General features: G+C 34.1%; 2 protein-coding genes across 7 annotated transcripts; one reads left to right on the top strand and one right to left on the bottom strand.

Moving 5' to 3' along the window:
* The first annotated feature begins 65 nt into the window (after positions 1-65).
* LOC112453960 (integrator complex subunit 9-like) lies at positions 66-7,827 on the top strand. Its single transcript, XM_025015032.1, has 12 exons — positions 66-205; positions 1,067-1,314; positions 2,783-2,980; positions 3,095-3,257; positions 4,084-4,325; positions 4,462-4,708; positions 4,967-5,147; positions 5,237-5,472; positions 6,111-6,322; positions 6,486-6,671; positions 7,290-7,484; positions 7,611-7,827. The coding sequence occupies exons 2-12, from the start codon at positions 1,306-1,308 to the stop codon at positions 7,728-7,730; spliced, it is 1,989 nt and encodes a 662-aa protein (XP_024870800.1). The 5' UTR covers positions 66-205; positions 1,067-1,305; the 3' UTR covers positions 7,731-7,827.
* Positions 7,828-8,116: 289 nt separating this feature from the next.
* On the bottom strand, positions 8,117-11,471 carry LOC112453967 (FUN14 domain-containing protein 1-like). 6 transcript variants are annotated; one of them, XR_003040686.1, is made up of 5 exons: positions 10,999-11,097; positions 10,244-10,405; positions 9,946-10,141; positions 8,902-9,222; positions 8,117-8,737 (listed from the first exon to the last, which is right to left on the bottom strand). XR_003040686.1 is itself a non-coding variant. In XM_025015055.1 (4 exons), the coding sequence occupies exons 2-4, from the start codon at positions 10,396-10,398 to the stop codon at positions 9,037-9,039; spliced, it is 537 nt and encodes a 178-aa protein (XP_024870823.1). In that variant the 5' UTR covers positions 10,399-10,405; positions 11,142-11,471; the 3' UTR covers positions 8,117-9,036. The 6 variants fall into 6 exon arrangements, 5 of the variants coding, with proteins under 5 accessions (XP_024870823.1, XP_024870813.1, XP_024870833.1 ...); XM_025015055.1 differs by lacking the exon at positions 10,999-11,097 and adding an exon at positions 11,142-11,471 and having other exon boundaries at positions 8,117-9,222; XM_025015045.1 differs by having other exon boundaries at positions 8,117-9,222.
* Between the last annotated feature and the right edge of the window lie 2,787 nt (positions 11,472-14,258).

The raw sequence follows: 14,258 nt of genomic DNA, 5'->3' as shown, positions 1-14,258 counted from the left end.
ATATAAATTCGACCACCATGACCTAGATTTTGATGCGTACTTTAATTCTAGACAAGAATTTTGCATTTCTATAAAGCCAATTAAAAGAAATTCTATATCTGTCCTTGTATAGACAATGATGATAGACAAGGATAGACATGGTTATAGGTTATAATTTCTCCGAAGCTCTCATTTTTATTCCAGGCTTTCAATCTCAATTTCAAAGGTACGTTATTGTTTGTGCACGTCTTCTGAAGGGTGGGAACATTTCATTTCGTACATATTACTTATACAACTGTTTATATTAGAAAATGAGGTAACAACATTTTTAATTTTTTTCAATTATTACTAATTATTTTACATTCCCTTCATTAGTACCTATACTTTACTCCTGTAAAAGGATTTTGCGATCTATAAAGCCGTTTCAAAATTAGACCTTTGACTGTAATTGTCGGTAATTGAGTCACTTTAGCATCCCCTTAAAGATATCTTCAAAACGTCTTATGTCCTGATTTTGGACATAGTGCTGTGTCTGGGATATTGATTATTAAGATTATTATTTCGATGTCAATTGCATAAATTAAAATGTTTTTTAATATATATAACTCAATGAACAAGGAACGTTGTAAAATCTCAGTGCATTCTATGCATATGATTCTATTTATTAACACCTTCTATTAATTTCTTGCTATCCCAGGCGGTCATAGTGTCGACAATGATCAGTTTTGGACCCTTTATTAAAGTGCAACTGCAATCCGCGTGCATATTCCCGTCGTCCAATTTCCGAGAGAATCCGTCGAACAGGATAATGACTTCACACATTTTCGTGGATAATAATTGTTCGCCGCGAGCCTTATAGAGAGAAGAATGAAAGGGGAAAAAGAGTCAGTCACAGACGATTATATCCATACACTATAGACACGGGTCGTAACATTTTTGCAACATGGTTATGTGACGACCTAACCTTAAAAAGTCTTAGGCTTAACAGCTCGTCGCCCTTTCGTAATGTCGATTATAACGATTTTCATCATCGTATTCTAGTTTTACGCAGCGAAATAAGCGCGTGGACAAATTGATTTGTTGACAGTCGGCGATAGTAAAGGCGAGAGCATGGTCCACGTGGTCTCGTCTCGGGACAATTTAAAATTGAAATACGAGTAAAAAGGAGAAGAAGAGAAGGAAAAGGAAGAAAGCCACTAAAAACTGGAAAGTACGAGCTTGAGATTCAGCTTATTTGAGAAATTCAGTTTTTATCGCAAGAAAGAAGTCAATCGAGACGGGTATTCTCATGTGGAACCAGTAGAACTTGTGAACAAAGGACTCGGGATGAGGCTGGTAATTATAGACTACGATTACACGGCGGCTTATAATCCGGTTTTATAATTACCGTATACTAATCAATCACAAAATTTTTCTTCTTATCATAATGATCATTTAAGGTATTCCTTTCACAGAGGAGCGTATTTTGTAGGCGCTTAAGCAGGGCCTCAGCAAACTCTTGTATATTGCATTAAACTTATATAAAATCAAGTTATAATTGATTATTATGTTTAATTATAAGAAAAAAGTGAAAATATTATGTGTATTTAGAAATTTTTTATTTTTTGGTAAATTTTACTGTCAGAACAATATGGCAACGCTGCGCTTTTCAGGGCGCCGATTGTAAGATGTGAAGTTGATAACAAAAGTGTCAATGTAAGTGTCAATTTCATTAATCAAAGAATATTGTGACATTTTCTTTTTATGAAAGAGAGATTTTATAATGATAATGAGTGATAAGAAACATAAAGTGAGGAGTAATGTGGGCAAAAATAAGCGACAATTTGTGAAAATAAAAGTTGATAATAAACCGTACGTGATGAACTGAAGTGTGACATGAGCGTACAGCTTGCAGCGTTGCCAAATAATTCCTTGAAAGTCGCCATTAAAAATATTCATCTATAAACCACATTTTAAGTCAACCTTTAACATAAATATTTTGTTTAAATATTCGGTGATTCTGTATTTTTATCGGCACTATCGAAAGTATAGAGTTTAGCGAATATGTAGCGCAGTTAATATTTAATATCTTAAAATATTTGATAAACAAATTATTACATTGAAATGTGGAAAATAGACTTTTTCGATAACGTCACATATAAAATATCGAATTTTCAAAGTCATAATTCTTCTTTATATGTTCGGTAATGTGGTTTAATTTTTTTTTGGCGTAAAGATATGCATTTTAACTTTCTCGTACCAAAAAATCAGTTAATTCTTAAGACTTTGGTGTCATGAAAGGAATACCTTAAATATAAGCCTACTTTATATTTTAAACATTTTAATCAATCTTTTTTGATATATTATTTAAATGATCATTATGATCAAAAAAAGCAAACAAAACATTTTTGATTGGATCGTATATGGTAGTTATTAAACTGGATTATAAACAGTAATAATCGCTTGTAAACAGTTGTGTAAACAGTAATAATCGCTTTAATTAAAAGCCATCATAGTAGATAGATTTACAGCTGCTTTTTATTTGTAGCTTGGAAATATGTAAGTACAAGTCTTGAATGCAGAAGTTTCCTTTTTGCATTAGGAAAAATTAGAGACATTTGATAAAGAAAGAAAACTAGGATTGTTAGATGAATGATAATATTAGATTAATATTCAGCACCTAAAAATTACTATATTATTTATAAAATTAATTTACAGTTTTATATTTTTAGTACAATGAAGGGCTACTAGACAAATGATATTATTTAGTTATTAAAATTGATACATTGTTTACAAAAATTAATCGACGACTTTGTACTTTTAGTATTGTTTGTCCAGCGAACCAACAAAGCCATGCTTGGTTCTAACTTTCAAAGGAACCACGCTGATGTTGGACTGTGGCTTGAATATGCAATCCATCTTGCATTTCATGCCTTTGCCCATGGTTCCCAGCAGCAAGTTTAATTCCTTGCCGACATGGCTGCCACGCAATGACAATCAGCAAGATTGGCAAATCGAGGGTGTTAGTGAGATACATTTAATATATATATATATATATATATATATATAGTTTCTAGTATTAATCTTTAAATTATTTTAAATTATTTTAATTGCAAATGTATTTTTTTATTTCAAGGAGCTGAAAGAATGTTGCGGTAGAGTCTTTGTGGATTCAGTTCCGGAGTTCACTCCCCCTTTGGAGAAAATAATTGATTTCTCAGAGATTGATGCCATTTTGATATCTAACTACACATGCATGCTTGCGTTACCGTTCATAACAGAGGGCACAGGTTTTAAAGGTAAATGTGCAAAATTATATATACAAGATGCTGGATTTAATCTGTCCATGCCGATATCTCAGAAACTATCAAAGTTAGACGAAAAATCAAAAAAGATCCTTCAATAGGATTACTTTGAGATGATTTTTAGCACAATAGAACCGTACCCTTCCTACTGGATTTTGAGGGAGAAAGGAGGGTCAAATTTTTCAAATAAGTGGTATTACCTAACTTACAAAAATAATACCAATTGATAGGGCTTAAAAAGACGACTACAATGACTTATAATTTTATATGTTTATCGTGAAAATTACGACCACATTGAATTTTTAAAAATAGTCTACGAATGGTATCGATCATCAATAGTTGGGATACTATCGCAAATGCATATTCTTGAGATCAAATCAAGTAAAAAAAGTTCTGTACCACTTTTTGTTCTTAACAAACAATTATTGAGATATCGTAAGCTAAATATCGAAAAAGTTACCAAGTTTTCCTTGAATATCTCAAAGAATATCAAGTAAATAGAAAAATATTCCAGACAAAAGTTGTTCAAATTAATTAGTAGAAAAAGATGGTACAATAAAAAATGGGGTTTCCATTTAAAAAATTTAACTTGGGTTCTATTGAGCCCAACACAGGCCCCAGACCCAAAATCTAATAAAATCGGCTAATCTATTGACCCCTTTTGAATCTTGTAATCCTATACTTTTACCTGATACATTTTTTGCTGAAATGTGTCGGTCAAGAGATATTTGAGGTTGTCATTTAAAATGAGACACCCCGTATATATAATTATAATCATGAATCAAGTATATATTAATCTTAAAAATGTAATGATTTAAAGGTATAATATATGCCACCGAACCGACGTTGCAAATTGGACGGTTTTTCATGGAGGAACTTGTAGAATTCATTGAGCGGACTCCAAAAGCAACAATGGCCAGACATTGGAAGGACATGTTACATACTTTGCCATCCCCATTGGCGGAGGTTGTTAAACCAAAATCCTGGAAGCACATTTATTCCATGTCGGCCGTGAACTCGGCGCTATCAAACATTCAAATGGTTGGATATGATCAAAAGCTAGTAAGTTACCACACGCAACTAGAAATATTCAGTATGCTTTAAGCTCAGACACACATATTCAGAGAAATTATTTTTAATAAACTAGAGATTTCTTTGTATCAATTGTTTCACAAATAACAATTAAAATTGCTTGCAGGATATATATGGCGCTCTAACAGTCACACCAATCAGTTCGGGTTTTTGCTTAGGTAGTAGCAATTGGTTGATATCTAGCGACCATGAAAAGGTTGCTTTTGTCAGCGGTTCGTCTACGCTCACTACTCATCCGAAGCCCATGGATCAAGTCACGTTAAAGCATGCCAATCTATTAATTTTGACGGGATTAACACAAACTCCAACTGCTAATCCAGACACAATGCTTGGAGAATTGTGCATGACTGTTGGTAAGTATAATCTTAATATCCGGTAAATTTTGCTTACATCTGGCAAAGAGATAATCTCTCGATACTTTGGTATCAAAATCAAAATGTGTTTCTTAAACAAACGATAAAAAACATATAATTTTATCTTTCTTGCAAGGTTCTTTTTGACAAAAAAATCTTTGTTGCATTATGATTTATTGGATCTTTATCGCTAGTTATATTTTTAAACAAAAATACACTTAAGGTAATGTTTCATCTCACTGCGTAAAAATCTTATAGCTGTGACTCTTAGAGCTGGTGGATGCGTCTTGATACCTTGCTATCCTTCCGGCGTTGTGTATGATTTATTTGAATGTCTGAGCACTCATCTGGACAAGTCAGGCTTCACGCAAGTGCCTTTATTTTTCATCTCACCGGTGGCAGAAACATCTTTGGCTTATTCGAATATTCTTGCCGAATGGTACGGTCGATGAAGCGATTCTAAAATATTCTTGATGTACATTCTATTATTTTGTTTTTATCCCATTTACTGTCATCCTTTACTTCTAGGCTGTCGACAAGTAAGCAAAACAAAGTTTATCTTCCAGAGGAACCGTTTCCACACGCTTTCCTCGTGAAGAATGCACGATTGAAGCACTATACGTCTACGTACGCCGAAGGATTCAGCAATGACTATCGACAGCCTTGTGTCGTCTTCTGCGGCCATCCCAGTCTCCGATTTGGCGATGCCGTGCATTTCGTGCAGTTATGGGGCAATAATCCTTTGCATACCGTAATTTTTACAGGTACCTATACATAATTCCATTTAAAGAGCAATGCAATAGGGCGGCAGTGTGGTCTAGTGGTAGAGCGCCAGACTCGTAATCTGAGGAACCAGGTTCGAGTCCACTAGAGCCATGAAGCATGGAATGTTTTTCCGATAGCTGCGTTCCTCCGTGCAAGATAGGCTCTTGTGCGGAGAAAACTGGTCTCCGTCTTTCGGAAAGAGACGTTAAGCCGTTGGTCCAAAGGGTTAAAGTAAGAGGAGAAGGGTAGTATTGGTAGTAGATTGCGAACTCTGCAGGGATATGCAATAAATTACGAATTTTACAAGAGCAATGCAATAATTTTTTATGTTTGCAACTCTATATTTTATAAAAGTCAATCCAAAAAGTAAGACAAATATTAATTAGGTAATAAAAAAGCATGTGTAAAATGTGTAATATCGATTATATATATATATATATATATATATATATATATATATATATGTATATATAAAGTTTTAAATATCTTTCTCTAATATTCCTACAATTACTACAAGTTGTATTGCATTATTTTCTGAAAATCTCTTATGTATATCCGTTTATTGTATCATGTATGATTGCACACATTTTATTTATGTAACATGATTAACATTCTTTTATCGCATTTGATTTTGTAGAGCCTGATTTTCCGTATTTGGAGGCCTTGGCTCCCTTTCAACCATTGTCTATGAAAGCAGTGCATTGTCCCATTGATACGTCTCTGAATTTTACTCAGGCTAATAAACTTATTCGAGACTTAAAGCCAGACCATCTAGTTATTCCAGAGGTTTATACGCAGCCTCCTGCAATGGCACAGCATAGAACAGATCTTGTCATCGAATCCATCGGGGTTGGTATCTGTTTTCTCCGTTACTTAACGTACCAAGTCAATTTTACAATTTACGTTTACAATCTCTATTTTGCATTCTCTCTTTACTATATATATAGTGTTACTATATAAATATTTTAAAAAAATGTCCTATAAAATTACTTGCATAATCTCTTTGTTCAAGGAAAAACCCTTGATTACGTTCAAACGCGGAGAGGTGATAAAATTGCCATTAAAGCGGAAGAAGGGCCGCGTGTTTATCAAGCCGGAATTAGCTAGCAGTATTATACCGAGTGAAGTGCGACCTGGCTTGAGTCTCGCATCTGTTACCGGCGAGCTTGAGGTCAAGGACAACGTATATACTATAAAAGTAATTACTAATATGTATATGTATATATATGTATGTATGTATGTATGTATGTATGTATGTATGTATGTATATATATATACACAAGGTGAATTTTAATGGATGTCCCATCCTTTTACCATCAATACTTCATCGAGCATCCTTTTTTTGATAAAGAGCACTTCACTTATATAGAATATGTTAAACTTTACGTCTTCGTTACAAAATGGAAAATTTTTTTATATATATAAAAAGAAAATTGAGACAAATTGGCAGATGACAATTGTGAATGGGACATCCATTAAAATTCACCCTGTATATATATATATATATATATATAGTAGATAAATGAATTTTATGGTCAAGATAAATATTGCAGCTTACTCTTTTTTATAGAATATGGGTCTGTTTCTTTTAGCTGCACTGGCTGAACTGGTGCACACTAGTGCAGTAAGTTGGAGTGAATTGTAATATACTTGTCTCACTCCAACTTATTGCACCAGTTCAGCCCAGCTCAGTCAGTGCAGCTAAAAGAAACTTGCCATATATCTTCACTGAAAAAAAGAGATTCATTGGAAAGAAAAAAAAACGCAGTATATTATTCATTTATATATTTTGTTTCTAAATATGTAAAATTTATAGAATGTTGAGGACAAACCGAGCGGAAAGAGGAAAATGTCGTTGGGTTCGCCTGCGCCCATCATGGAGGAAGTGTTGAAGGAGCGAAAACACGAGTACGGGAATCTGGATCCACAAGAATTGCTACAAAAGCTCAATCAGGAAGGCTTTCATGGGGCCAAATTACAGCACAGTCCTACCTCTACGGATATTCATTTGGTACGGTTTAATGTCTCATTGATGGCTCTTTCACACAGAAAATAATTGTTCAATAATTATATAAACACAATCGATATAATTAAGAATTCTCTGTTTAAAGTTATACATTTATGTGTCTACTTGCAGCAAGACGAGGACACTCTGATTCAAATTGGAGATAATTCTACGCACATTTTCTGCAACGGTGATCAAAAGATCCGTAAACGTCTCAGGAGTATAATAATGCAGTGTCTAAAAAGATTTTGAGGTACAATATACATTTTTGTAGTATTCTGACATTCTGTGAGACAATGTTTTATACTGCTACACTGTATATACATATAATTTATTGTTTTAAAGCGTATGTATATTTATTTGTTCCATCATTCGCTTTTATTCTATGACATTAACTTAACAATAATTTCTAAGTTGATTATAATAGAAGAGATTTTTATCATCTAATTCTGCTAAATAAAGGGCAGTATATCTTTAAGTACTTTAAAACAATCAACACAAAACAACTTTCAGCATTGTTTAGTATACGTTTAGAAATAATGTGATAATTCTTTCATACATATATTTAGCAACATTAGTTAAATTTCAATTCCTATTATTGCTAAATCATTACTGACAAATGATCAAAAGTTGTTAAATTTACAGTGAATATGGTTAAATTATTTTTATTGTAGACAATACATATCAAGATCTGTATGAATGTGACGGAAATATAAACGGCGATTAGCGAATGCAGTATATAAATAAGGAAAAAATATAAATCGCAATTCCTTAGAATAATAATATAATATAAGTAGTGTACAATTATATTATTCTAATGTTTATATCCTAGAATGACTAATCTCTTGCTGCATTCTGAACGAACAAGAAATCTCTATATTGTTTCATATGCACACTATATATATGTATATTTTTTTTTTGGTTCGCACATGTTCTATGCAAATGGTGACAGCAAAATTACCAAGATTCTAAAAATTTTTTTTATAAGAAATATTCCGAACAGAGAACGAATTTACGGGAATATATAATATAAAGTGAATAACATATCGAAGTGATGCCTATAAAATTTCAATAAATTTCGCTAGTATAAATAAATCCATTTTCTTAATCAAATAACGAGAAAACATTAGCGACTTTCATTTGTTTGATGTATTAATTCTAGAGAGGATAGCGATGAGCAAAATTTACTCTACTTGATAATCTTGAAAAATTTATTGTAGATCTACAACCTGTTTTGTTATGTACTCTCAGTTTAGGATCTAAAAAAAGAAAGGAAAAATATTATAAGCAGTTCTGTAGTGTATGAATAGGTTTTACTCATCGTTATCATCAGTGACAAACTAAAAAATAAAGCTATTTATCTAGGATTATTAAGCGTAGTTCGCGCCACCCATTTCTTCAGCACGTTGATCTTGTTCCTTACCTCATCCATGATTGTATTGTTATACTCGTCGACGACGTTGTCGTGCGCGTCGATAACAGTCGAGCAGCTGCCCTTCGACGCGACGTGGATGTCGATCTTTCTCTTGGTTGCATTCAGAGTGCAGCAACTTATTACCTAGTTAGCGGTGGCGACACCGATCGCGACTCCCGCCACAAACGAAACCAGAAAGAAGTGGAATTCCGTTGGCTGGAAGCTATCCTCGCCACCGGTCAACGCATGATACCAACGTCGCGTACGAGTCTCTCCTTGTTTCATCAAATGTTCAGCTTTATCCAGCTTTCTATCGACGTATCTCTCGACCTGGAATGCGATAACTTTCATCAGTGACTTAGCGTTACGTTGGAGCGGAATTAGTAAAATCCTTGTACACCACGATTAATTTTATTATACATTTTTATTCAGTGGACTATATACAAAAATTATAATAATTTCGATATTATAAAGTTTCTTTGACATTAAAATTAATATTGATATCAATTTTTATTGGTTAATATTGATATTAAAATTTTAATAATATTGATATATATTATATTTATTATATTTAATAGGGATACTGTAAACGCAACGGTAATATAAATGATGACAACATACTAAATGTTCACATTTACGCACAAAACTTGAAAGTTATTGCTCTTTACTTCACCAAGATAGACCGATAATGAAACCGCCAAGAAAACTTGTGGCAATGAATGAATTCTTCCTCCACAGTTTCCCTACCTGCAAACAGTAAAAACATTATATTTGTAAAAAAAAAAAAGAAAGAAAAACGGGAAGCAAACATGTGCAAAATATTTCCTGTAGATGGTGAGTTATTAAATGGAAATAATTTGTTATGTGTGTTAAAGTTGAAAAAAAATTATACTGATTTAAAATGATCTCTATTGCAGATAATCATCTTATTATCTTTGATATATAATATGTTGTTTTTAGGAAGTTAAAAAATAAGAAGTTTTTAACCTAATTCTTTAACCAAAGTCTCAAGAAATCTCAAGATCTTTTGCAGTGACTTGATATCTGTCTCACCTTATCCATGAAATTTGGCCCTTCGCCGGTAATCCTTTCTTCCACCTTATCCGTTATTTTCTCAGCCTTTCTCATGACCTTATCCCAATTGATATTTATGTAACCCTGATGCGCAGCAATTTGCAGCATGATAATTCCACCGCCAACTGCACAGGCTGCCACTTTTCCAATCTTTATGGTGACGAATCCAGTTACCCTGAGTTACAAACCACGCAGTTAGTATGAAAGATAAACCCAAGTATTAAAGGTTTAAACATTCGAACAATGAACAATCGTGATAATTCCACAAAATATGTACCATCCCGATGTGCTACCAATGATGATCTGTTTGGTCGCTGAAGACTTGCTCACATCACCCATGATTTTCTCTAAGAAGGATTTGGCTTCCTGGGTGGCATCTATACTATAAGCTTCCTTGTTTGCGTCTTCTTTACTCTTCTTGGCTGTAGGCATCTTGGTGCTGCAAAAAAGAATTTTGTGTGATTACACTAAAGGAGTGTTATGAAAAATTGGACACGATTCATGTAACGTCATAATTTTAAAGTCAAATATGGCTTTAAAATTACTTCTATTACACAAATTCCACGCATAAAGTCTCGTATGCGTGTATGACAGAAATGGATACCGACGTAGAAGATTCGACACACCTAAGATGCGAAAAATCGAAAACTATTTAGTTATCAACATCTTTAAACCTTCGGAGTAAAATCACGAAACGATTATTCCGCCAATAATAGACGTGCCATCAACAATTATTTAGCGTACTTATAACAAAGGGATTGCACAAGAAGCTGCAAGTTCCTTTATTGTCGTCACTTGGCGCGGATCTGCGCGACGTAACGAAAACGTAAATATATCGATGACGAAATTCGGGAGAATAATTTGCGGCGATCATTGTTTTCGGAAAATCGGAGAGAGAGAGAAGGAGAACAACGTCGCGGAATATCGACGATATGTGGCCGGAAATTTCTAGTCGGCTGATACTCGACGAATCCCGGGATGAGAGAACCACGTTTCACTGGGACGAGAGTGACAAGACAAAGGAAACTCTACCGTTTGAAGAGTTTCCTCATTCCCGAGCGGAAGACACCTCTGCTCGGCATGATTATCGAGCGTGTTTTTAGGTGTACATACGATGTACGATGAACGCTCTTACAGCTTAGCCGCGCGACATTTTGACGACGTGTGAAACTCACCTATTTGGAGAGAGATTTTCGGAGACAATGGATTTTCGGAAGTAGCGATCGCTATCGAGCGGCCCGGCAGCTCGAACGTAAATTGACGTAAATGACGTTCGATAACTTGGAGGGAGCCAGACGGCTCCCGACTCTCTCGAGGCAGATTTGTTCGTTTATTGCACCTTCTGCACTTTGCTCCTCTCTGTTCCTCTTTTTCTCTTTCTCTCTTGCTCATACCAAAGAGAACTGCTCACACATAAATTTGGATCAATTTTTACCTCGTTTTTTAACGCTCGAATTCGTATATTTGATCCCATTTTATTTTTATTTCTAGTCGCCTGAAGTTTATTGTATTAATTACCCTGATGGAAAAATTACTACGTTTACGCGAGCGTTTACTTCTGTTACGATTATTCACTCGTTTACGCAGAGTAAATTATCGTAAGTTACTATTACGCGAAGGAATTATCATAAGTTACTACAGAAGTAATGCTCGCGTAAACGTAGTAAATGTCTCACATATTGTGAAAATTTTTTATAGGTATATTATTAGGATATTAATCAGAATTTCTATGAAAATTTCAAGTCTCAGATTTATTTTTATACGAATTCGAAACATTTTTCAGAAAAACTTAGACAAAATAATAATGAAATATTTTAGGTTTTCCCCGCCAATATATCTTTGTAGAAATCTAATAAATATATAATAAGAAAATCCCCACAATTTATATATATATATATATATATATATATATATATATATATATCAGAATTATGTTAATTCATACATACAGATACTGAAATATTCAGAAAATCCTCATGCAATTATTTTTGAAAGTATTTGAGAAAGACATATTTTTTCAGAATTTTTTATTTAAATCTAATAAAACATGAGAAATGTTTAGAAAATTTGTAGGAAAATATGAGAAATTTTTTCATCAAAGTAAGTTTCTCATCATAATTTTTGTATTTGTATTCTTCGACGTATGTTATATATAATGATAATATTCATTTTCAATTCCCGACAGTTAGATGTTATCTTTATATAATGTCCATTTCTACCAATGCAGATTAACTTTAATCTCGATTTAATTTACTTTTTATCTTTTCCTACTTCTAAGAATTAAAGACGAGATAAAAAGTAAGTCAAATCGAGATTAAAGTTAATCTGCATTACAAGAAAAATTTATGTATATTAATAAAATATTTTTATTTTGTACTGGTGTACCTCTGTAATTCTTTGTGACCACTAAAAAATACACATGTAAACTTTGTATTTAAATATCTTGTATTCCCTTGTTAAATTTAAATAAAACTTTTTAATCTTATAAAATTGTTATCATACATACTTTTCTAATTGACACAATGTAAAAATTTTTCAAAGTAGTGCAACAATTATTTTTTGAGGCAATATATATGTTCTCTCTGTAATTGGCGCTGTAATTTAAAGAGATATCATTTCTTTTTTGTAATTGTAATAGATCACTTGAAGCGCGACTCTTCTTTTTGATAAGGTAACATAATTTTGTGATGTGTACTTGGGTTATAATTTTTCGGAAATAAAGATACTACTGCTTAGATTTTTTCAAGATAATACTACTACTTTGTTTTTTTTTCGAGGTGAAGATACTACTGTTTAGGTTTTTTCGAGATTTTTCAAGATACAAAGATTTTGTCTACCACTTGTTACTTAGATTTTTTTAAGGTATAATACTACCACTGTTTTTTTTTCGAGGTAACAACATATACACTACTATGCGTGTACTTGGCGCCTTTCTTTACCTTTTTTTTAAAAAAGGTAATTTTGTACAGATATCACGCCTTTTTGTAGTATTACGCATTGTATAAACAATATGTACAGGGTGTTATTTCGAGGTATAATACTACCACTTTGTTTTTTTCAAGGTAACAACATAATACATATATACAACTATGCGTGTACTTGGCGCATTTTTTTACCTTTTTTTTGAAAAAGGTAATTTTGTACGGATATCACGCCTTTTTGTAGTGTCATATAAGACGTCGGCGTTAGAAGTAGATAGAAAAAGAAGTATCTTAATAAAAAATTTTCACATTTGGACTTTGCGTCGCAATATCTCCGCTCGTAGGGCACGGAGCGGGATATTATAAGAGAAACCCCCCCCCCCCCTAATTGGACCCCAAGCTATCGATCAAGCCTACTTAGAACTTGATCCGTTCACTCGTTATTGAGATCTCAACATCTCGGGTATTCGCAACCCGTCGCGTCGCGTAAAAAAGTCACGGTCGGTCTCGCTCCGCGTGTACTTGGCGCGAGACACTACCGTGTCTCTTGATTCTGCCGCTAGGGAATTTTTAAGTCGATTCTTATGAATCAAGCTTGAATTCGATGTCTAGGTGTCCCAGGTTGCTGATGACGAGGTTCACATAGTGCGCTTCATAGTTTTCGGTATTCAGATGTTAATACCTTGAATTCGATGTCCACGTGTTCCAGGTTGCTGATGTCGGGTTCCAGATAGTGCGCTCTATAGTTTTCGGTGTCCAGGTATAACAATACGTTGAATTCGATGTCTAGGTGTCCCACGTTTCCGATGACGAGGTCCACATAGTGCGCTCCGTAGTTTTTGGTGTCTACGTGTATTAATACCTCAAATTCGATATCTACGTGTCCTACATTCAGATTTAAAGTTATTAATACACCTAGACACCAAAAACTACAAAGCGCACGATGTGGACCTCGTCATCGGCAACCTGAAACACGTAGACATCAAATTCGAGGTATTATTACATCTAGACACCGAAAACTACGGAGCGCGCTATCTGGACCTCGTCATCAGCAACCTGAGACACCTAGACATCAATTTCAAAATATTAATACACGTAGACACCGACAACTACGGAGCGCACTATGTGGATCTCGTCATCGGCAACCTGGGACACCTAGACATCGAATTCAAGGTATTAATACACGTAGACACCGAAAACTACGGAGCTCACTATCTAGACATTGTCATCAGCAACCTGGGACACCTAGACATTGCATTCAACGTATTATTACACCTGGACACCAAAAAAACTACGAAGCGCACTATGTGGACCTCGTCATCGCCAACCTGGGACACCTAGACATCGAATTCAACGTACGATTACACCTGG

Source organism: Temnothorax curvispinosus, unplaced genomic scaffold (genome assembly GCF_003070985.1).
Source record: "Temnothorax curvispinosus isolate PA1 unplaced genomic scaffold, ASM307098v1 QBEX01000379.1, whole genome shotgun sequence".
In the NCBI taxonomy this organism is placed as follows: Eukaryota; Metazoa; Arthropoda; class Insecta; order Hymenoptera; family Formicidae; genus Temnothorax; species Temnothorax curvispinosus.
The sequence above is the reverse complement of the archived record's forward strand: the minus strand, read 5'-3'. Positions and strand labels throughout refer to the sequence as shown.